This window comes from Oculina patagonica, chromosome 5, assembly GCF_052425735.1.
Source record: "Oculina patagonica isolate OP01 chromosome 5, crgOcupat, whole genome shotgun sequence".
NCBI lineage: Eukaryota > Metazoa > Cnidaria > Anthozoa > Scleractinia > Oculinidae > Oculina > Oculina patagonica.
In genome coordinates this window covers 5554671-5579535 of record NC_135762.1, presented here as the reverse complement: position 1 = coordinate 5579535, position 24865 = coordinate 5554671, and the positions used below count along the sequence as shown (strand labels likewise).

The following is a 24865-nucleotide window of genomic DNA, read 5'->3' as shown; positions in this document are numbered from 1 at the left end:
ACATTTTAATATCATAGGTGACAAATTAAGCTTGCAATCGTAGGTTTTGGACTGGTATTTTGCCTCGCGAACTCCGAGCTTTGAAAAGTTGAAAGCATACATTTTGCTCAAGTTCGCAAGTTTTTTAGTCTTTGAAGAAAACCTTTTAGAGATTCCTTTTTGCTGATGACAAAAAGTTTCAAAGATGAATAAACTGTCAATTATTTCTCACATTATGACCGTAGTTTCGTCTTGAATGAACTGAAAATGGTGCCCGTGTAAAACGCTCAAAAATCCGCTCGATGCCATTTATGTAATTGGCTTAAGTCTAGAAGTCGTTTTGACGTTTTGAAATATAAAATATCATCAAAAGTTTTATAACATGGCCAAGGCTAGCTGGCTAAGATGAAATTCAAGCGAAAATGTACAAAGTTTAAGCTTTAAAACAACTTTTATTACGGACGCCATCTTGCCGCTAACTACGTTGCCATGGCAATTTTATAATTTCACATGTGAAATTATAAATTAACGTTAAAATTTCGCGCCAAAATTAAGGAGTAATTTGTCACCTATGATATTAGGTAGTTAATAAGTAATGATAACAACGCAGAGTGGATTCTAATTCGTAATAGTAATTGGACTGAGTGGAGTAGAATTCAGGGAGTAATCGGGCGAGTAATTTCGAAATCGGCCGAGCGCGCAGCGCGAGGCCGATTTGAAATTACGAGCACGATTACTCTCTGAATTGTACGACACGAGTTCCAATTACTAATTAATCGTGTCAATAACAAAATTCGAGGTTAGGAAGTCTTTAGGAACCTTTTCTGTGAGGAAAAGTCAAAGGTAAATTCAGTTGGTTGCACAAAAAGTTAGAAAACAGCAAGAAAAAACCCATTGAAATGCGCATGATTGACGCGCGGATGGCGTAGGTGTCCAATTACAGGTATCCAATTTGAAGTTGCTCAAATTGGATACCTGTAATTGGACACCCACGTGATCGCGCGCCGATTACGCGACAAATAGGCGCGCGCAGAACCAATCAAAAACGAGAATTTTGTTATAGATACGATTAAGCCTGTAATCACATCATTGAGTGTGTAAACGATTTGTTTAATCACGAACTGATATCGAAAACGATAAAAGATAATTATAACTGTATCAAAATTCTTGAATCTGATTGGTTTTTAACACACCCTCTAGTTTTCACCAAATTGAAGCGCGAGCAGCTGACTCCAGTTGTCCAATTAAAAAAAATTCGCGTGCCGCACGCGCTGTTTATTTGATTCGTTTCTGTGACTGAATACTTCTTTATATCGGCTAAAAGCCTTTCAGTAAAGGCTTTTTCAGCGGTTCTAGGCGAATTTTGCCATAGAGATGTTAAATCGTTAACAGCCTTTGCTTTTTCTTTATTTATTCCTCGCGTTTTTATCGTAGTTAAAATCGATAAATAACAGGACTTCGTGTTGTCCAATTCGGTATGTGATTTTCAGGAATCGAACTCGTGATAAAACAAAGCGGACTACCACTACACGCACCAAATTAGACTCTTCTCAGATCTATTCACTATTTAAACGAACAGGACGACACGAAGTTTTACCAATTAATCGTAACTATACCAAACTTCAAGGGAAAAATAAAGAAAATGCGAGGTCTGTTAACGATTAGTCATTTCTATGACAAATTTCCTTGAAAAAAAGTCATTTATGACAGGTTTTAAGATACGTTGTATAATAACGTACAAAAAAGAAGTTGTATCTCATTATTAGTCGCAAGAAGGAACCCAATATAGCTTGGTCGAAGCACGTACGCGCAATTTGTTTTTGAAACCTTAGCTACACGGGCTGCAATTTAGCGAACAAATAGAGCGAGCTGCGAACTAATCAGATTCGAGAATTTTGTGTTAAAGTTCTAATTAAGGCCTAAATATCACTTATTTTCCGGCTCTGTGGAGGATGTTTTGCTCCTATTTACTTACATGAAATTAAATAGTCTTGTGTTACAATTTTCAGTTCGTAACATGCAGTGGTAGAAATCTTTGTTACTGAAGCAAATTTGATACGGAGTAATTTTGAAGAACCAATAAGTCACTACAGTCAAAAATTAATCTTGTTTAAACTATTTCAGTCGGAGCCTGTATTTTATTACATTTATTTTATATTTTTAGTTGTATTGCCACATCTACACTGAATAAAATGAGATATTTATTGAACATGCTTGTTCGGTTCGTATTGAAACGAAAAGACTAGTTTGACGCGAATGAAATAAAGTGAATCTTTTATTTAATTTACAGAAGACAAACAGAATATCGTTTGCGACGGTCGTCCTCGGGAGACGTCTATCTCGTTGATTTCCTAGCTGCCAATAGCCGTTGCATTTTGCAGTCCCTGATTCCGATCTGATTCCAAGTTAAGATCTTTTGGAACTCTTGCCGGCGAAAGAAATGGACAAAAATAAAAATTGCGGCGCAAAGCTTCACGAAACTCGCCATTTCGGAAACAATAAATCCACGGGTCGATCGCTGATGATGTAAAGGCGATTGCCTCAATCCAGGGCCACACAACATAGGCCAGTTTGTGATCAATGCATTGGTCATTTGCTGTAACATAATCCACAATGGAAACAATTAAAGAAGGCATCCATGAAATAATAAAAACACCCAACACAAAACCAATGGTTATGACAGCTTTATAATTTTGCAAAGCACGGACTGAAGTATTGTTTTTGTTGGAGTTTTGACGATTTCCCCTCTTTATTCTTCTAGATTGCTGTCTGGCGGCTTGGAAAATCCAAAAATAGCACAAACTGACAACAGTTAGTGGGAGAACGAAAATTATAAATGTTAAAGAAAACCACAGGTCTTCTTTCGTTCGCATATCAACTAATATCCTGGTGAAAGGAAGAAACAATGAGATTAACCACACCATTATGATCACTAAGTAACATCTTTTCTTGGTTACAATGTCCTGATAACGAAAAGGAAAGCGGATAGCAATAAATCGGTCTACGGAAACACAGCATAAGTTAAACACTGTAGCAGCCGTTGAGTGAATCCACAGCAAGTTTATAACTTGCTTTGAAATGGCAGTTCTTTTCGGCTGAGTGGAAAATCTGATGGCTATCCACGTAGGGTCTATGACAAGCCCTACTAAAAGGTCTGCAACGCACAACGAGGCTAACAATCGGTTGGAAATTGTTCGTAAAGACTCGGTTCTGTAGAACAACCACAACACAATTGCATTTCCAATGACAGCTGCTAAACCAGACAAGGAGAACCACAGTGAGAGAACGATGGTTGCCGCACTGCTCAGTCGCTCGTTTAAGCAGCTAATATTCATGTTTGCTTAGTCTTGGACAGCAACAGAGGTTAGAAAATAAGTTTGACAAGCGTTTATAGTTTTCCACCCCCTTTTGGACAACCGCGATATTAAATGTATTTCTTATATAAAGTGAACAAACAATTTGCATGCAGATGACTTGTTCTCTTTTTTAGTTCTAATTTCTTCAAAGTCATCGGTCTGTTTACAAAATAGATTGACATCTTTTGTTCTGAATTAAAATTTTGATTGTTCAATTTTCTTCCGAGTGCATAACCCAGTATAAATAAGTGCACTATAATTTATTTTTAAGAAATAATTAACTTGATCCCTGGTAAGAGGGTTATTGATGCTGTATAAAGTCTCGACCACCTGGAGGCCTTCGGTAAAATATTTTTGTAATTTGAGTATTATCAGAAACCCATATTAAAGGGGAATTAACCAACTAAAATTGCAACTGACACCGCCACACTTAATTGAGTTCCTCCCGCGCACATCAAAATTCAAACATTTTGAGAGGAACCGCCAGTCATCTTTTGAGGGTCTATTATAGGGGGTCGTTCATTCCGCAAACCGCCATATTTTGTTTTTTTCTAGACAGCAAACAGCTTTCTCGAAGCTTTCGTTTTCTACTTAACGGAAACAACCATAATTTCATGACCGTATACCGCCACATAAATCATGCGAATGTACCGGCAAACCGACACTTAAAATTACCTGAAACCCCGGGGGGGTGGGGGGGGGCACTCAGAAAAGTTTTATACGGGGAGGCTCCGCCCCAAGCTCTTACCCCTTACCCTTTTACATACAATTTTGACAGAAATTGTACCCCTTTCGTATACCTTTTACTGAAAAAAGGTACCCCTTTCATATACCTAAAAGACGTCACATAGCCTTAGAACAGGACGTTTTCTTGTCATTTTTATGTAGCGCTTAATAAATTAAAATAATACAGCCATAAAGTGCGTCTGTTCGAAATATTTTAATGACAAGCCTTTTAAAAAACCTAAATGACGGATTTTCATACCCTTTCATATACCTAAACTTGTGAAATCGCTACCCTTTTATATACCTGAAGCCTGAAAAAGGCATCCCTTTCGGGCAGAGCCTCCCCGTATAGGCCGTTATATGGAGTACGTACCCCCCCCCCCGGGCCTAAAACCGCCAAACCGCCGGTATAATGGACCCTCTCTTTTATCTTTTGCCGTCTGCAGGATACAAACAACTTTTACTATACACTAATTTGTCTCAAGCTGTTCAGTGTAAAAGGGCGCTCGATGACAGATAAGTGTTTTGAATTTATACATCAGAGACACTTACGAAAAAAATGTTGCCTCGAAAAAAAATGTTGTTGCGTGTATAAAGCATTCGCTTACAAACTCTCTGCTTTCGCAGATATGCCACGCTGTGAACGCGCGTTATAAGTTTCAACCCCTTATAGGTTTCTGAATATACTATATTTATTTGTTCACAAGTCAATATCAGCGAGTGAAGATTAGCAACCGCACTTTTCCATTTAATTTCGTTCCCAGCCCCTGTTGATCAGGCAGGATCTTGGGGATTGGTTCAGCCGTGATGTTCCTGACAAAGGACGACACATGCTTCACGTGACGTGTTTAGTCTTCAGTAGAATAAAAACTGAATGTGAATTGCATTTTGGCAGCCTTGTCTCCAGGGAAGTTATCCAGCTTTGTTCTTGAAATATGTGAAGGAAAAAGAAAGCTGGAGAAGAGGTTGGAATATTTTGATAATTTGTCATTCACTCGGCCTCAGGTACATCAATAAACTGCTAATCAAACGGCTAATTTCAAAGAAACAATGCAATCGGGCGTCATAGACTGCCACTGGCATATCATTTACCAAAAACGCACCAGAGCTAAAACACGTTTAAGACCGTTTAATTAAACAGGGTGTGAAATTGTTTTTCTTAAAGGGACTGTGGCACGGATTTTAACCAAATTTTTAAGGTAGTCAAATTTAGTTTGATGGTTATAGGAAATGACCATCAAATTCGGTGAAATATTAAAATAACCTCTTAAAATAGTGAATTAACATTTCAGTATATCAGCAATACAATAGAAGGTTTTAATGGACAAAAGTGACGAAGATTGAAATGAATTGCCATATGGGTTTTTGAAATATTGTCGAACTGAACAGTTTTCAAAGTTAGTCTCGTTTGCTTGAAACTTTAAATTATAACTCCCGGGAAACATATTTGGTTGCAATGAAACTATGGTTTTATCATTTTGATCCATAGAATTAATTTATTTGCAAACACTAAGTTTCATAGCAAGTTTTTGGCAAAACTTAATAAAATAAACTTAACTCAACCGTGACACAGTACCTTTAAGAAAAGTTGCTAACTGCTGTTTGTCGACTTTAAATGTGAATGGAGTAAATTGCCTCTTTGCAGAGTTTCCAATGTCTGTCATGTCTGAGCAAGAAAGAAACATTAAGAAAACAGGAGAGATCTGGTTATTCGGGTCGCTGCGATCATAAAGCTACTTTCTGATACTGAGAAGTTATATATATACTTCTCCTAAATATTCCCTCATGTACCACTCTCCCTAGACGAATATTCGGGATTGGTGTGATGTGAGCCTATGCTCGTCTCCTATAAAGGCAGTTCGAGTTCCTTGCTGTCGCTGGGGGGACTAGGCTGACCTCACACAGACTCGTTCCCAGTCCCTACTTATTTGTTTCTAAAGGCGACAAAACACTGGGGCGGAATAAGGCAAGGGTTGCGGGGCAGGCTGGTAGTGCAATGCGTTCTAGTCAAAACCGCCAAGGGAGCGACTGGGAACGAGTCTGGAACTCACACCAATCCGCTGAGATAATTCGTCGGAACCTGGATCGCAAATGGGAAGTGATTTCACAAGCTGAATTGTACTTAACATTTTGTCCGCGTTGCATGTGCAGATGTATCCGATTCCAGTTCGTTTTCAAGAGTTGTAGGAGAGTGGTTAAATTTGTCTTCTAGACCCGAAAAAACAGCGGGAATACAAAGAAGGCTAATTTTCCTTACATTGTTTGTTTTTCGGTTACGCGCGGTTTCCAGTTTCCAAAGGTAATTGTGCAAAACAAACTCAGTAATTGAAAGATAAAACAATTATTATATTGAGCTCGGTTTTTGCAAAATATTGCGTTTTGTCAGTGTCTTGCAGATCAATTATTTGGGTTAGCGGCTTCGGCTTTGGCTGATAATTGATTTGCTCCTCACTGACAAATCAAGAAATTTTCTTCAACCTCAATAATTGTTCAAGATTTAAAAATAAATCTACATTTCATTTGAGGCTAATTTGGAACTTTTTTTCGCCGATCGTGGTCTGGATTGCTTGAGAAAATAAGCATACCGGTTCAGTTGTGGGTCAGTTGTCACTGATGGCGTGGCTAATAACTCTACTGACCGGCTTGTAACAGAGAACATGAATGAAAAACCTGTCCATTAAAACATTTGGGTGGTTCCCCGTGCAGTCTGATTGTAATAATCAGGCGGCCTGCTAAGGTAGAACGTTAAGGAATTAATTTTGTCGAATTGCTTTTGAAAAACATTCTGGTGTTTAAGTAGAAATTGCTTGACTGCATGTTTGCACCTGCAGGTCAATTTCAATCAAACTTCTACCTGGAAAGCCAGTGGCTAAATTTTGTTTAATATAGATGAATAAATTGTCAGCAATGTTTTTTTAGAAATTAAACAGCCGTTATAACAAATATTTATAAAACTACAGCTTGTTCGGTCCGTAGCTGGACGAATGATCCCCAATACGGATCGAAAAAAAAGCACTGAAATTTGATGAGATCTTTAATTTATACAGCACATGTCACTGAAACCTTTTAGTGAATTTACACCCGAGAACTATAATATGGTTTATGCACAGAGCCTTGTCTCTTTGACTACCTAACTGGAAAGAAGCTCAGCATTTCACAATTTTCTTGTCGCTATCCGCTTACAGGGAAAGTTTTGGCCGAACTTCTTAGTGAATGTAAGGACACCAATAAAAATCGAGGCCCAAAACTTTAAGAAACTCACCATTTTGCAAGAAGTCATGGGTTGATCGCCGATAATGTAAAAGCGATTGTCTCAATCCAGAGCCACATAATAAACAACACTCGATGGTCGACGCACTGATTATTTATTGATGAAAAATAATCCACGACAGAAACTACTTAAGAAGGCATCCATGAAATGATAAAAACACCCAACACAAAACCAATGGTTTTGTCAGCTTTGTAATTTTGCAAAGCAAGAACTGAATTCTTTTTGTCGATGGAGTTGTGATGATTTTCCCTTTTAATTTATGTCCTGCAGCTTTGAAAATCCAAAAAAAAGCAAAAAGAGAGAAAGGTCTTTGGAATTACAAAAATATAAATGTTAAGAAAAATCAAAGGTTTTCAACTTTCCTTTGACTACCAAACTCCTGGTAAAAGGAGGAAACAGTGAGATTAACCACACCACTGTAATCACTAAGTAACATCTTTTCTTGGTTATAATGTCCTGATAACGAAACGGAAAGCGGATGGCAATAAATCGGTCTACGGAAACACAATAAAAGTTAAACACTGTAGCGGCAGTTGTGTGAATCCACAGCCCTTATAATAACGTTAATATTTCCTCCTCTCTACGAAATTGACAATTTACCACTGCGAAAGGCTCCTTTATAGGAATTTAAGAGCTCATTACAAAGGGGGCCATGATCGTCATTAAGTTTTTGTGCAAATTAGGATGGAGCCCAATCATGTGGTGGGGTGGACCTGCACGATAAAGGGACTAAGTTCTAGTTCCTTGCTACGCTTTCTGTGAAGTAAGAATGAAAAATGAAACTGAATCTGAGTGTTATTCCGTGGCTGCGTAAGAGTTCTTTAGACACGCAAGGCTGATGACCTAGCTAATAAGTTAGGCTGACTGGGCAGTCATGATGATAGAGAAACGTATAAGAGTCGACAAGACAAAAAAATTCAGAACACGTAATTGAGAAAAGGATTGTTTTGAAAGATAAGTTCTATACTGAGATTTTTACAGAGGAGAAATTATGAGACTACAACTTATCAAGTGTCAACATTAAAATACATCTGTCGGAGCGAGCACGTTAACTTTGCAATTAGTACAGTTAAGGCGTTTAAATTGCCCATAGATTTCCTTCTCTTCGACCGTCTAACTGTCAAAGTGCCTGCCACGTCACAACCTTTGGTTCGGATCTGGTTTCAAGGCAAACTCTGGTGTTATGTTCAAGGGAAACCAATGAAAACTGCGATGCAAAGCTTCACGAAACTCTCCATTTCGGAAACAGTAAATCCACGGGTTGATCGCCGATGATGTAAACGCGATTGCCTCAATCCAGGGCCACACAACGTAGGCCAGTTTATGATCAAGACACTGGTCATTAATTGATATAAAGTAGTCACCTACAGAAAGGACTAAAGAGGGCATCCATGAAATAATAAAAACACCCAACACAAACCCAATGGTTTTGATAGCTTTATAATTTTGCATAGCACGGATTGGAGTATTGTTTTTGTCGGAGTTTTGATGATCGTCCCTTGTTATTTTTCTAGCTTGATTTATGGCGACTTTGAAAATCCAAAAATAGCACAAAGTGACCACAGTTATTGGAAGCACAAAAAATATAAATGTTAAAGAAAACCAAAAGTTTTCAACGTTCATGTGACTATCCACCAAAACTCTGGAGAAAGGAAGAAAGAGTGAGATTAACCACACCATAACGATCACTGTATAACATCTTTTCTTGGTTATAATGTCCTGATAACGAAACGGAAAGCGGATGGCAATAAATCGGTCTACGGAGACACAACACAAGTTAAACACTGTAGCGGCAGTTGAGTGAATCCACAGCAGGTCTATAACTTTTAGCAAAATATCAGTTGTTTCTGGTTGTGTGAAAACTCTGATGGATATCCACGTAGGGTCTATGACAAGCCCTACAAAAAGGTCTGCAACGCACAACGAGGCTAACAATCGATTGGAAATTGTTCGTAAAGACTCGTTTTTGTAAAGAATCCACAACACCACTGTATTTCCAATGACAGCTGCTAAACCAGACAAAGAGAACCACAGAGAGAGAACGATGGATGCCGCACTGCTCAGTCGTTCATTGAAGCAGCTAATATTCATGTTGGTCTACGAAAACAAAATTAGAAGTCAGAAAATAATTTTTGCTAGTCCTTTCCACAACACTTTCACTGACGAACAAGATGTAAGGCACCTGATGATGTTCTCTTTTGCATAAAATTAATAAAACGTATCACGCAGTAAGTCTTCCGTCGGAAACTTCAAGTCATATACTTGAGTTTATCTCTACTTAAAGTGTTATTTGATGCTGAATTAAGTTCTGATCTCGAACCACCTGGCATTTGACGACTGAGGAAAATACTTGTCACTAGTTTTTAGTGAAATAATTTTGTAATTCTAATATAACTGTCAAAGTCTACAAATATACATGGACTTCCGATGTTATATAAGTTTGTTCGCTTGTCAATATATTCGTGGCTGGTTGTAAGCAACTTAAACTGTACCCAGCCCTGCTGTTCAGTAAAATAAAACCGAAATAGTAAAATTCGATGGAACCTGGAGCATAAAAGATGATGGGTGCAAAGGAACTCAGGACTTGATTTAACCTTTCTTTGTATTTGGCCTAAGCAAATATTCAGTCGTTGATTGCTTGGATGTAAATGGAGAGCAAGTCTGTATTTGTATCGAGCGATGAACCAAGCGCTGATGTCGTCACTTGACAATAATAAAACAACTGAATAAACAGGGAATTCAATTCAAAGGGTAATGCGCAATTTCGTCACGATTTTAATAGTGTTGCCTTCTCACATTTTAGTTGAGTATTAAAATACTGTGTTCGAGTGTTCGTAGCCTCATGCTCCGTAGGTGGCTTTCAATCAGACGCAAAATTAAAAGGATGTTTCACCTGCGAGTTGGAACGAAAAGTTGATGCGAGAAACCAGACAAGGAGAATCACAGTGAGAGAACGATGGATGCCGCACTGCTCAGTTGTTCGTTGAAGCAGCCAACATTCATGTTAATAGGATAGACTACGGAATTAAAAGTCAGAAAAAAGTTTTGAAAAGTGTTAAAGTTTGCCAGTGTTCTGCACATCACTGACATGTACAATCTGGGCATACTCTAAGTAGTTAAAATGAATCCAATAATATTTTGTCATAAATGGAAAAACAATTGTACACGCAGATTGCTTATTTTTTAGCAAGAACTTTAATGAATCTATCCTTTTAAACACTCGATGAGATAATGAGAGACGTTTCTGTCGAAACATGTTTTCAAAACTGAAGAGCGTTTTCCTTTTCCTTAAAATCGTCGGAAGCCTGCTTATGGCAAGACCCGTCAGGATAGATGCTTGTCACGATAGCTTGTCATCGATGATAGTATATAAAAATGAGTGGCATAAATGGAAATTTAATTAGTGAGACCCAAAGTGCAAGTGTAAGTTTAATTGCGGTTTTAAAGTTTAAAAAATTAAAAAGATCTGTCATGAGATAAAAGGTGCTGGAAAACCAGTAAGGACCCAGGTGCTCTAAAATGGCGGAAAGAACTGGCATCCGAGACACCGTGATTAAGAATATTATGCAAAAAATTAACAAGGGGAGTGGAAAAACTCTTAAAAAATTCTTTCATGAAGCCATCCTCACCTGGTGGTTTATTATATATTGTAAAAGTAAAGTAGTGTGTTCTTACTCCAAGTATACTACTATTCATAATATACCATTTCAGCAGCCCATTTAAAATTTTATGTTCGTGGAAGGCATCCATAATAGCAAGTCACGTGACACATTAATTCGCTGCTTTAAGTCAAATATTAATTAAGGTCATTTAAAAATTGGTTCATGGTTTAGCGTGCACTATCAATTTAAGGTGCACGCGGGAAGTTTTTGAGCACTCAAGAAGCGTAAGAGTTGCTTTCGGCTATCATCTCGAACAACTCTAGCTTCTTGAGTGTTCTCCAAACTTCCCAAGTGCATATATAACTCGTTATACAGTAACCGAGCTATTGCGCGCGTTGTGATTGGTTGATGCCTGTCATCTATTAGAGTACAGACGCACATATCACGTCACGGGGTGGTGTGACTCGCGCGCGTGATCAGAGTTCATAGTCCAAATCAGAGTTGTCGGCAAATTTTTCAAACTCGCGGGGCCACAACAAAGCAAAAAAGTTCAGCTTAATTACAAATCTACAGTGAGAAATAATACGCCAAGCATCGTTCACTTTTCAAAGCATTTAACTGGACTAAACAAGCTTGAAGAAGACAGTGAATTATTCGAGAAATTACCGAAATCTGTATGAAAGAGTTTGACCGATGTTAATTTTGTACAGTTGAACGACGCCACGGGAAACAAATGAATGGCGGTTACGCTTAGGTTAATGCTTACAGATTTGAACAACTTTCCAAATGGAATAAAGGTTATTTTTTTTTATTGACTTTCAATTTTCCATTTTTCTGTTTATTTAATCGGTTTAACAGTTCTTCGTGGTTACGGAAACTTTATCATGAAATGAAAACAACTTTAGCTCACCGGTAGCGGCATTGCTCACACTGAAGTGTACTGAAGTCTTGTGCTATTGTATAAAACAAATAAATTCCATTTTGCCGTGCGTCTGTTCAGTTATAGATCACAGAAGACGTCAAAATGTGATATGAACATCAGTGACCCACTCGCCTAGCGGCTCGTGGGCCACTTTTTTGTTCATACCACGTTTTGACGTCATCTGTGATCTATAACTGAACAAACGCACGGCAAAATGGAATCTATTTGTTAAATAGTGCACAGCTAAAAAGCATGGACTAATTGTTGCCAGTGGAAATGTATATCAAAACCCGCGCGAGAGAAAGATTCTGGCAAAGCTATTTGCTCACGCCACCAGCGTGCAGCGTGTATTGGATTATGTTGCATTCTCACGTCTACTGAATTTTTTTTGTGCAGCTCTGCTAGCTAGCTACGTAATAACAAGTGTTATACCACTGCCAAGTTTGAGAGTTATTTGGTAAATTTCCCCTAAGCCATGATTGTCATCAAATTTTATGCCGATTAGGATGGGGCCTTATCATGTAACGGGGGGGACCTACACGGTAAAGGGACTAGGTTTTACTTCCTTGCTACCCTTAAGTTAGTGTCAGAAAAAAAGATGGAACTGAATCCTAGTGTTAGCACGCGTTTGTTTGATTAGGACGTCTTGAGGGTTGCGAGCGATGATGACCTAGCTAATAAGTTCACCTGACTGGCCTGTCAAGAGAAACATACAAGACCAAAAACAGTATACAGTACAAGTTATTGAGAAAAGGATTCCTTGAAAAAATAAGTTTTTTTATTAAACCATACTGATTGTTTTACAGGAGAGAAATTATGAGACTACAGCTTATCAAGCGTCAACGTTTCCAAAACATATGTTAAGGCGAGCACATTAACTTTGCGATTAGTACAGTTTTAGGCGTTTGAGTTGTTCTCAGACCTCCCTCTCTTGGACCGTCTAACTGTCAAAGTGCCTGCCACTTCGCAACCTTTCTGATCTTGTTCCAAGGAAAACTCTGGTGTAACGTCCAAGGGAAACCAAGGAAAACTGCGATACAAAGCTTCACGAAAATCGCTATTACGAAAACAGTAAATCCACGGGTTTATCGCCGATGATGTAAAGGCGATTGCCTCAATCCAGAGCCACACAACATATGCCAGTTTATGGTCAAGGCACTGGTCATTTGCTTTAACAAGATACACCTAATTGCAATAAGGTTGTCATAGAAAAAAGGAAAAAGAAAAAAGTCAAATAGGAATTAATTAAGCGCATGCATGAAAGTTATTTGTACAAATGGCTTCAAAATGCCTCAAAATACGAATAAATCAATTTATCTTGTTATACTAGCATAAACAAGTGGACTCAAAGTGTGCAGATAAAAACTCGTGAGTTTTCTGTAAATGGTATTAGTTATGAAACTACGCTAATTAATTCCTATTTGCCTTTTTGCTATTTTCTTTTTTCTATGACAACGTTATTGCAATTAGGTGTACACAAAGTCAACGACTAAAGAAGGTAGCCACGAAACAATAAAAACACCCAACACAAAACCAATGGTTCTGACAGCTTTATAGTTTTGTATAACGCGGATTGGAGCATTTTTTTCGTCGTAGTTATGATGATTTCCCCTTGTTATTCTTCTAGATTGTTTTCTGGCGGCTTTGAAGATGAAGAAATAGCACAAACTGACAACAGTAATTGGGAGCACAAAGAATGCAAATGTCAAAGAAAACCACAGGTTTTTAACATTCACCCAGTAATCCACCAAGATCCTGGAGAAAGGAAGAAACAGTGAGATTAACCACACCACTGTTATCACAAAGTAACATCTTTTCTTGGTTATAATGTCCTGATAACGAAAAGGAAAGCGGATGGCGATGAATCGGTCTACGGAGACACAACACAAGTTAAACACTGTAGCGGCAGTTGAGTTCAATCCAAAGCATGTTGATAACTTTCATCAAAATATCGGTTATTTGTGGCTGCTTGAAAACTCTGATGGCTATCCACGTAGGGTCTATGACAAGCCCTACGGAAAGGTCAGCCACGGACAACGAGGCTAAAAATCGGTTGGAAATTGTTTGTAAAGACGCGTTTTTGTAGAACAACCACAACACAATTGCATTTCCAATGACAGCTGCTAAAGCAGACAAGGAGAACCACAGTGAGAGAACAATGGATGCCGCACTGCTCAGTCGTTCGTTGAAGCAGCTAATATTCATGTTGGTCTACGGCGACAGAATTTGAAGTCGGAGAATTATTTTGCCAGTCCTTTCCGCAACACTCTCACTGACGAACACGATGCAAGGCACCTGATGATGTTTTCTTTTGCAAAAAATTAATAAAACATTTGCAAGCAGAGGGCTTTAGTTTTTGACAGGAGCATTAATGATGACAGGAATTTTTTACTTCTTCGTCTTCGTATATTTTGGTGTTAATCCCTGTAAACTCTCAGATCTTTCTTTTGAAATCAATTCTGAACCTTAACATTTTTGTCCTGTTTAATTGTGAGTCCTTGTTCGGAACCTTCAGGCTACAGGGTCCTACAGACTTATATTGATCTCTGCTTTAGATTTTTAATTAATGCTGAATAAAGTTCTCGAACCACATGGCATTTAATGAGTAAGGAAGATACTTGTGACTGGTCTTTAGTAAAATAATTCAGCAATTTTAAAAGAACTGTCAAAGTCTATAAATAAAGAGCGGAGTGTCGTGGCGTGCGATAAGATTTCAGTTTACCTTCAAGGGGATATTCTTAAAAAAATTAAAGTCAAATCAATGATTTCTAGTAGTTATGCAATTTCCAAAAACAATATTCTAAGCATTTGAAACACACGCAAGTTATCCACAAAAACAAATTTTCAAAATTTATTTGTTTAATACAAGTCAAAAGTCTGCTAAGTGTTTTAAGCCAATTAGAATGTGTCAACCACAGAGTGTCACGTGACGTCTTTCGCGGCGATCTCATCCGCGGAGCCACATTTTAATTCAAGTCGCTTTCCTTCTGTTGTTTACAACTTCATCTCATGATTTATCACCAACAACCTAAGCTTTTGCAAATTGTCGGTCGTGCAGAAATGTTCACCCAACACGATATTTGAGGAAAACGTTCGATCCTTCTTTAGGGCTTTAAAAGTTAGCGTCACCCGATGCGACCTTATACGCTCGTCGTAGCGAATTTCATCCCTACACTCCTGGCGGCACGCTGGGTGGTTCTGGAGGAATCCCGAGCGAATAAAGTCACCGATATTTGACATGAGATTTGTTTCTTATTTTCTTCCCATGCCCTTCACACAAACGACTAGTTAGCGAGAAATTCTTTTCTTTCCAAAGCGCCTCCTGGGACATACCTGGAATTTTTTGTATTTCTACTGGCTGGTTTATGCCCAGTAGGCGACTGTGGTATCCACGGTGTTGACAAATGGCGCAGCAAAGGCGTGAAATGTTCAGAAATCTTTAGAAGCGAAAAAATGCGGTTTTGTTTTGTGAGAATTTTACGGATTGCCACGAAATTTGGTCCGAAAATTCCCTAGACATCTTGTTAAAAATTGTGTGAGGGATTTACAATTTTTCAAATAGGTCTCCCGCCATGGCCTTTCTCGCTACACGTATCGGTAAGTTTTTCATACCCAAAATTGACAAAGTAAATTGCGAAGCAACCAATTGGAATAGCGCTAAAGCCTCACACGGTATTGAAGATTAACCCCTTGTGATTGATATCATCAGAAACTCATAACCATTATGGGTTTCTGATACTAGTCAGTAGTTTTGTTTGTGCGTCTGAATTTGATACCAGAGGATAACTAAAAGTCGTCAATCATGTAACTCTAATTAACTTCTGTTTCAATGTAGAGCCAATATTAATCTATTCCAACTCTCCATCTTTTAATTAAGTTTACACACGTAAGATAGAGAAAGTATTGCAAGAAAGAATGATAACCTGCTGTTTCGTCGCGTCTGGACGAAGTTTAACCGTCGACTAATTAACAATTATTCTATGAGCCCGCGTTGGATACGAGGTGGTAAATAGCCAACGAAGCGCGAAGCGCCGAGTTGGCTATAACTACTCGTATCCAACAAGGGCGAATGGAATAATTGTTTTATTAAATTCCTCTCAAGTTTAAATCGACTGTACATTTCATTTTGATGTAAACGAAGTGATAGTATGAAGAGGCGCGAAAATTTCTGGCGCGGTGTTCACTTCTTGAGTTGAATGAAACATACGAGGAAAGCGAGCGAGAGAGTTTTCTTCCCAAGATTTGCCTCGAACAATCCCCTCTAAAGTCGTCCAAATATCCTGGAAATTGTGACAACAGTTAAGATTTACGAGAAGATCCGAAGCAAAAGCTTTTCTGGAAACTGCAAGTCTTGAGCAAGTCGAACGAAGCAAGTGTTTACATTGTACTTCTTTACGGCTCCACGGCTGTCATCAGGACTGCTATATTATTTGAAGCGAAATTGAGCTCAAAGTTGAACAGTTTTATTGAAGTATAAAAGGACAAGGCCAACATTGAAAGGTAACAAACTTTACAGAAGTGCTGAGCCTAATTTTATGACAATGTACAATGAATGAAACTGCGTCAGTTTGCCGTTCTTTCGTAAATTATTTGCTGCTTTTCTACTTTATTCACTTGCTCTTGTTGTGCGTTTACAAGTATTATTAATTAAACTTTTCGCATTGCAATCCTTTTGTTTTGCGCAGTTAATTTTATTATGGCATTTCTGTGGTTTTTGTAGGCGCCGCTGATTATTTCTTGTTCATAAAACTCGCCAAATGTGCTGTTTTCAACCACTTTTCTGATGGAACTGTCGCTTCCCGCAGAAAAATTTTACGCTGAGAGGCACTTGCCGCACTCATTTCCCATATAAGGTCAAACATAGGTATACGAGCTGATGATCGGGATTCAGTGAACCAATCAGAAAGCTAGAAATGCAATATCCGAGGTTGAGAATTTAATAACAAACAATGGCAAGTTAGACCTGTTCCTGAGTAGGTTTAAACGTCGTTTAATCTTTTGTTGTCACTGATTCTTGCCCACTGGAGTCATCTTATTTCTTGATTCATATTTTTATGTGCTTTCTGAATCTCTGAGTTGGTTTAAAGTGATATTTCTGATATTTGATTCCATTTTTCATTTCCAGCAAATATTTCGGCACGACTCTATACCACATTATGTATGCAGCCCTTTTATTAAAATAAAACGACAGCAAGCCAGTAGTGTTCCTTTGGGTGTAGCACGCAAGCATGATCTCAAAAGAATAGCTACACTTGTAAGACGGCGTCTAAACGTTGTCTTCGTAAACTCCGGCTCATCGGCGTTCAAATAATGCAATTTAGACTCCGGTTACCTATGTCTTATGGAGTCATTGTCTAAACTTCGATTTAGCCTTAAACAACGTCTAACTTATCGGCTTTTTAAGACAATAGTTTATTAAGCCTCAACATTTCAAAAGTATCTGTTATACAAAGCACATCATCTTTGCGATACGTCCGCTGGGGGGGGGGGGGGGACTCGCTATAATGGCTATACGGGGAGGCTCCGCCCGAAAGGGGTACCTTTTTTATGCTTCAGGTATACAGCTATTTCGAGAAACTTTGTCGGAAAAAAGCACAAAACTGCACAAGCCAATCCCTAAAGGTAGTATGGGTAGACGTATTGAGCTACTGCACGTGTTGAATACTAATGAGATATAACAACAAAATAAGCGCAATTTTCAGGTTTTCTTTCTTTTCAGACATGTAGAAACAAGGTACGTTTAGACCCTCTGAAGTTTAGAAGAATTTTTCCTCACTCAAAGACATGCGACAGTAAATGTAAAGCTACAGATATAGGCCTCCTGAGAAGAAAAACAAATTCTCCACGTGCAAAAATACAAACTTGTAAATTTCCTCTAGGCCAATATGCAAAATTCCAGTGAATACCCAAACCACCTTTCGGTCTTGTCGCGTGCACTTTGATGGTTTTCTTAAAAAATGGCATCCAGACTTCCCGTTTTAGGCCTATGTCATGTCTTTTAGGTATATGAAAGGGGTAAATTTTTTCAGTAAAAGGTATACGAAATGGGTGCCTTTTCTGTCAAAATGGTATATAAAAGGGTAAGGGTTGGACCTCGGAGCGGAGCCTCCCCGTACAAAACGTTTTGAGTAGCCCCCGGGTACGTCCGTCTCTTGGACTGTCTTATTAACTGTCAAAATGTCTGCCATTTCACAACCTCTGGTTCTGATCTGGTTCCAAGGCAAACTCTGGTGTAACGTCCAAGGGAAACCAATGAAAACTGCGATGCAAAGCTTCACGAAACTCGCTATTTCGGAAACAGTAAATCCACGGGTTGATCGCCGATGATGTAAACCCGATTGCCTCAATCCAGGGCCACACAACAAAGAGCAGTTTATGGTCAACACACTGGTCATTTGCCGTAACATGATGTACAACTTCAACGACTAAGGATGGTAGCCAGGAAAAGATAAAAACACCCAACACAAAGCCAATGGTTCTGACAGCTTTAAAGTTATGTATAGCACGGACTGGAGTATTGTTTTCGTCGGAGTTAAGATTATTTCCCCTTCTTATTATTCTAGCTTGATTTATGGCGGCTTTAAAAATCCAAAAATAGCACAACGTGACAACAGTAATTGGAAGCACAAAAAATACAAACGTTAAGGACAACCACAGGTTTTCAACGTTTGTCTCATTGTCTACCAAGATCATGGAGAAAGGAAGACACAGTGAGATTAACCACACCGTTATAATCACAAAGTAACATCTTTTCTTGGTTATAATGTCCTGATAACGAAACGGAAAGCGGATGGCAACAAATCGGTCTACGGAGACACAACATAAGTTAAACACTGTAGCGGCAGTTGTGTGAATCCAAAGCATGTTGATAACTTTCATCAAAATATCGGTTCTTTGTGGCTGTGTGAAAAACCTGATGGCTATCCATGTAGGGTCTATGACAAGGCCTACGGAAAGGTCTGCAACGCACAACGAGGCTAAAAATAGGTTGGAAATTGTTCGTAAAGACTCGTTTTTGTAGAACAACCACAACACCACTGTATTTCCAATGACAGCTGCTAAACCAGACAAGGAAAACCACAATGAGAGAACGATGGATGCTGTACTGCTCTGTCTTTCGTTGAAGCAGCTAATACTCATGTTAGATTAGTCTACACTGAGAACGGAATTAGAATGTAGAAGTCAGAAAATAATTTTGCCAGTTCTTTCCACAACACTCTCACTGACGAACAAGATGTTAGGCACCTGGTGATGTCCTTTTTTGCATAAAATTAATAAAACGTTTACAAGCAGGCTTTGTTTTTTGACAGGAACTTCTAATGAGAGGAACTTTTTGGCGTTGAAACCCTGTAAATTCTCAGAATTTAGCAGAGTTAATTTTGAATTGGTTCTCCTTGAAAATTTTTCTCATATGATGCTTATAAATATAAGTCCTCCTTCGGAAACGTCAACTTGAGTTGATTTCTACTTAGAGTGTTATTTGATGCTGAATAAAGTTTTCGAACCACCTGCATGGCATTTGACGATTAAGGAAAATTCTTGTTAGTGGTCTCTAGTAACATAATTGTGTAATTTTAATAAACTATCAAAGTCTAAAAATATACATGTACATAGACTTCCGATATCATATAATTTGGTCACTGATCAATATTTGTGGACAGTAGTAAGCAACTCACTTTAGAATTAGCGTCGTTCCCAACCCTACTGAATATTAAAATAAAACCGGAATAGTAAAAAATCGCAGAGACCTGGAACATAAAAGATAATGGGCGCATAGGAACTTATGTATTGGTTCAACCTTTCTTTGTTTGTATGCGGCCTAAGCAAATACTTCAGTCCATGACGGCTTAGACGCCTTTGGAAAAAAATCTGTATTTGTATCGAGCGATGACTGAACGCTGTTTTCCTCAGTTTACGATAATAAAACCACTAAACTAAACTGGAATAAAATCAAAAATAAAATAAAACGATAAAACGTTTGCATGTTTTTAATGACGAGATTCTAATAAACAGGGATTTAAGGACGGTGCCTACCAATAACGAGGTATTTTTGCCCGACCGATGACTATGCAAGAAATGTAGATGTTACCAAGGGCTATTAAAATCCAAAAAGAAAATTGGGGGTAGCCACGCAAGTTTCGAGATAATTAGGTTTGAAAACTGGAAAAAAAAGTGCTGACGCGGCATTTTAAAAAATAGTAAAAGTAAATAAAAAATTTCTTGCAAATTCCATTTGAAATTGGTTTTTTATGAACAAAATCAACATTGAATAAAACAAAACTGTGATGCGCGTTTTTATTAACAAAATAATTGGGTTTGAGCCATTTTTCATTCTAACAGCTCTCACTTGCACGGCCAAAAATCGGCCTAAATTTTTCCACTTAATGACAAGTTAAACATGTGCTCTAAAAACTTAACACTTCCATTTTATAAAATAAAAAGTAGGGGTCACCGCGCGTTTTTAAAAGTTATACGAGTTGTTTTCAAGTTCTATGAAATCGCTTTTGGGCTTAATTACAGTTCTCCTATCCCCTCCCTAGCGAGTTAAATATTTGCATCTCGCGAAATTTTTTACGCGTGCATTAATGTAGTTAGCAGTTTGCAGGTTACATTAGAGCGCTTAGTGATTTGTTTTTAACCGTTAATCTGAGGATGATGTATAACTTATGACATCATCGCTTTTTGCAGGCAGTCGATTGACAGGATCTTTTATTCTTTTATTCTGTTTAGCACGATCGAACAGAAATCAAGTTTGACTTAGCAAGAAATCGCCGCGTGGAACACAAGAGCAAAATACTACCGTGCAGTTAGAATGGAACACTACAATGTATAAACGAAAGAGACTTATCTAATATGACGGGATCTATTAGATTCAGTTTAGAAGACAGAAGTTTCTAATTCTCATAATATACAGAGCTGCTGTGAGCAAGAGAGCGTTTGACCTTTCTCGCAGCTTAAAACCTAGTTGGAGAGTCGTGGTGTCGGCGGTCTTTCAATATGCTTGACCTCGTGCTCATGCGCCGTGGGCCGGTGACTTTGAATCAGACGCAAAATTGAAAGGACGTGTGATTGGAAAGAAAAGGTGATGCGAGCAGAATGAAGAGTTGATGTATCACTAAGAAAAGAAGGGCGAATAGGAATGCGCCAGAGGTGAAGTTTACATGAGACACCCTATAACCTATAACAGAGGTACAGCAATTGTATCAGGCATCATCACCAAACATCCTGACATTTGCTGGATGAAAAACTGAACACTTGGTAAAACGTCTGCGTTGGGCCCTAGTGACCCATCAAGTCGGAGCTTATCCCGGTTTCCTTGGCAAGAAGCAACTAGGATTATTTCTATTCTCCCCTAGATGGGATGCTAATCCATCGCAGGGTTGTAATTCGCCGGTAATCATTTATACACTTGAGTGGAGAGAGGCGCTATAAAAGTTGAGTTTCTCACCTCAGGACACAACGCATTGACCCCGGCCAGGGTTTGAACCCGGACCGCTCTATCCGGAGTCCAGTGTGCAAAGCATTAGGCCACCGCGCCTCCTATGCACTTACTCACCTGAACACTTAGAAGTCCAGCAATAACGACTTCCCTGTATGCAGGTGCACCACGAACCGTATTATTGACCAGGGCTTTAAAAATGAAAATTTAATAGAAGAAGGAAATATCTAAAGTATGTATGTATGTATAGGGAATTGAAACAGATTTTAAGTTTTCCGCAATGTTATGTGTCAAAATCGGGGACGAGAAAGGAAGAAACATTGAGATTAACCACACCATTACAATCACAAGCTAGATCATCACTAGGTAGGTCAGTTATCTTTCTTGGATAATGAAAGATAAATGAAGCCGAATGGCATTAATCCGGACTACGAAAACACGACATGAGATAAACGCTGTAGCGGCAGTTGTGTAAATCCGATACGAAAAACTCTATTCAAAAATCTGCTAAGGCCAAAAAATTAGGCTACAAATTGGTTCGAAATTGTTCCTAAATTAACTCGTTCTGTAGGCCACAGCACAACTGCATTTCCAATAACGGGTCAATAACAGCTGCTAAACCACGAAAGTAGAACCAAGTCGTTCGTTAAAAAGAGTTAATATTTATGCTAGGAAATTTCAAATTAAGGAAATAATTTTCAAAAGTTCTCTAAGTTTGCCAGTCTGTTCTACACTACTTTTACTGACGGGAAAAATGTTTTAAGTAGTTTAATTGCACGTAATGATGTTTCTTGCGATAAAAAAACTAAATAAAATAAAATATAAATAAAAAATATAAATTAATGAATATAAACAAAACTTAACAGAGAATTTCAATGAATTAAACGATTCTACGCAGATGGCAGATTTTTGATAGGTCGTTAGAGAAGCTTTTAAAAACCTGCAATGTAAAATTTCTAGAGCACCCAAAAAGGCAGACATTGTAAGAACAAATAGAGTTAAAACATTAAAGCAATCAGATGTAGAATTTATGGAAACAAAAACGCCCCTTAATGGATCATTTGTAGCTTGCGTGCAGAGGTCTCCTAAATTTCTGACATTTGACGAAGTGGTCTTAAATAACAATTCGTAATTTGAATATCATTTAATTTTTCCATGGGTTAATATTTGTAATGGAAGCTCATCGACTCGCTTTTTCCTCCATGCCGTCCCTACCAGTCCGCGAAAACCTCTGTCTTTAAAATCGAGGTTCTGAGGAATGTTTTTGAGTTATGTGGTATCTGTCAGTCTGCTTCCCGTCTTTTCCCTTGCAAAAGACCTTATGCACTAGTAGTCAGTTGAAACCCCGGCCCCGCCACCAGCGGGAAATGGCGGGAAATTTACCATATATGTAGTGTTAAATTTAGCCCTTCCCTAGTCATCAGGGAAATATTCGTTGTAAAAATCCCTGCCACCATGGCCCGCTAATGTTTTTTTGTCGCGCATTGTCCTTTTATTTCCTCAAGTAGACTATTAGAAGACAAAATGACTCTTAGTTCACAGCTCGCGCACTACTTCGCGTCCACTAATCAGAGAAAGCTGTGATGTTGTCGTTTGACGAATTGGACTGCTTGACTTTAATACGACAAAAATTGTAGGTTTTGTTACTCGCATATAGGAATAGAAACAGTATCATGAAAGTGTCTAATATATAGCAAGTAAAACTACATTCATTCGTCAACAGAAGTAAAGATGATATTTCTTACAAGAGTGAGAGTGGGAAACAGAAGCAGCAACCCAACTGTAGGTCGAAAGGGTTAACCTTTCCTATATCGAGGGTATATGATAGGGCCCTTTCGTATATCCTCTATTTCACAAACACTCGTTTTGATCTGTTTCTAAGTTAAACTCTGGTGTAACTTCCAAAGGAAACCAATGAAAACTGCGATGCAAAGCTTCACGAAACTCGCCATTACGGAAACAGTAAATCCACGGGTTGATCGCCGATGATGTAAGCGCGATTGCCTCAATCCAGGGCCACACAACATATGCCAGTTTATAATCATAGCACTGATCATTAATTGAGGTAAAGTAATCAACTAGTGAAACGAGTAAAGAGGGCATCCATGAAACAATGAAAACACCCAATACAAACCCGATGGTTTTGATAGCTTTATAATTTTGTAAAGCACGTATTGGGGTATTGTTGTCGTCGAAGTTTTGATGAATATCCCTTGATATTCTTCTAGCTTGTTTTCGCGCGACTTTAAAAATCCAAAAATAACACAAAGTGACCACAATTATTGGAAGCAAAAATATTATAAATGTTAAAGAAAACCACAATCTTTCAATTTGCGACCGTTTCTCTAACAAACTCCTACATAATGGAAGAAAGAGCGAGATTAACCATACCATAGTGATCACTGTATAACATCTTTTCTTGGTTATAATGTCCTGACAACGCAACGAAAAGCGAATGGCAATATATCTGTCTACAGAAACACAACATAAGTTAAACACTGTAGCGGCAGTTGAATGAATCCAAAGCATGTCGATAACCTTTAACAGAATATCACTTCTTTGCGGCTGCGTGAAAACCCTGATGGCTATCCACGTGGGGGCTATGACAAGCCCTACTAAAAAGTCTGCAACCGACAACGAGGCTAAAAAGCGGTTGGAAATTGTTCGTAAAGACTCGTTTTTGTAGAACAACCACAACACCACTGCATTTCCAATGACAGCTGCTAAACCAGATAAAGAGAACCACAATGAGAGAACGATGGATGCCGTACTGCTCAGTCGTTCGTTCAAGCAGCTAATATTCATGTTAGGTTTTGCCTACTGCAATGGTAGAATTCATAAAAAAAAATTTCACACCAGGCAAAAACACCTCGCCGATTTTTTTTTTTTACAAAAGGGGCATAAACCTTTTGCACGCAGATGGCTTTGTTGACAGAACTTACTATCATTATTCCTTGTAGCTTGTATGATGTTAAAACCATGAAAACACTCAAAAGCAATTAAAATCAATCCTGGGCGCAAAAAGTAATGTAGCTCCTCCCTCGGAAACTTCAAGTTACTGTCGTGTCGATCTGCTCTTAGTGTATTATTTGATGCTAAATACAGTTCTCCGACCACCTGGCATTTGGCTATCGAAAACGCATTCGAAAGTGGCCCTTAGTGAAATAATTTTGTAATTTTAATTATATGAATTTAAGAGTCCATAAATATACATAGACTTTCGATATTATATAATTGATTTACGATCAATATTCGTGGCAAGCGGCACCTAAAACCATACAGAGCACCTAAAAACCATACATTGCTAGATTAAATGTTTTTTTTTTGTATTTTATTACTTTGTATTCACTTTCAATAATTACAAAACACACATAGATGCATACTGTAGTCGCAAAACGCAAAATCACGTGAAATCCATCTTGCTATACATACGTTTAATCGAATATAGATACGGTAACTGAAAATAACAAAATTACAAATTCAGAAATAAGCATAATTAAAATAACTTAAAACGAACGACATGAGGAAAACAGGAAAACGACAAAGCAAATTAAACGAGAAACTTACAAA

At 38.3% G+C, this 24865-nt stretch overlaps 4 protein-coding genes and 1 pseudogene across 4 annotated transcripts; all 5 read right to left on the bottom strand.

Moving 5' to 3' along the window:
• Positions 1-2257: 2257 nt before the first annotated feature.
• On the bottom strand, positions 2258-3510 carry LOC144654265 (beta-2 adrenergic receptor-like). The gene has a single exon (XM_078514346.1). It carries the CDS (start codon positions 3312-3314, stop codon positions 2331-2333), a length of 984 nt encoding a protein of 327 aa, XP_078370472.1. The 5' UTR covers positions 3315-3510; the 3' UTR covers positions 2258-2330.
• A 4959-nt stretch (positions 3511-8469) lies between these two features.
• LOC144654918 (beta-2 adrenergic receptor-like) lies at positions 8470-9423 on the bottom strand. The gene has a single exon (XM_078515157.1). The coding sequence runs from the start codon at positions 9421-9423 to the stop codon at positions 8470-8472; it is 954 nt and encodes a 317-aa protein (XP_078371283.1).
• Positions 9424-12753: 3330 nt separating this feature from the next.
• Positions 12754-14061, bottom strand: LOC144653995 (beta-1 adrenergic receptor-like; annotated as a pseudogene).
• Positions 14062-18045: 3984 nt separating this feature from the next.
• Positions 18046-18996, bottom strand: LOC144652940 (beta-1 adrenergic receptor-like). The gene has a single exon (XM_078512832.1). It carries the CDS (start codon positions 18994-18996, stop codon positions 18046-18048), a length of 951 nt encoding a protein of 316 aa, XP_078368958.1.
• Positions 18997-23058: 4062 nt separating this feature from the next.
• LOC144652968 (trace amine-associated receptor 7e-like) lies at positions 23059-24100 on the bottom strand. The gene has a single exon (XM_078512864.1). It carries the CDS (start codon positions 24098-24100, stop codon positions 23147-23149), a length of 954 nt encoding a protein of 317 aa, XP_078368990.1. The 3' UTR covers positions 23059-23146.
• Positions 24101-24865: the final 765 nt, after the last annotated feature.

Excerpts from the sequence above, each read along its gene's own strand:
- LOC144652940 (XM_078512832.1), bottom strand. The coding sequence starts at position 18,996 with ATGAGTATTAGCTGCTTCAACGAAAGACAGAGCAGTACAGCATCCATC.
- LOC144652968 (XM_078512864.1), bottom strand. The coding sequence starts at position 24,100 with ATGAATATTAGCTGCTTGAACGAACGACTGAGCAGTACGGCATCCATC.
- LOC144654265 (XM_078514346.1), bottom strand. The coding sequence starts at position 3,314 with ATGAATATTAGCTGCTTAAACGAGCGACTGAGCAGTGCGGCAACCATC.
- LOC144654918 (XM_078515157.1), bottom strand. The coding sequence starts at position 9,423 with ATGAATATTAGCTGCTTCAATGAACGACTGAGCAGTGCGGCATCCATC.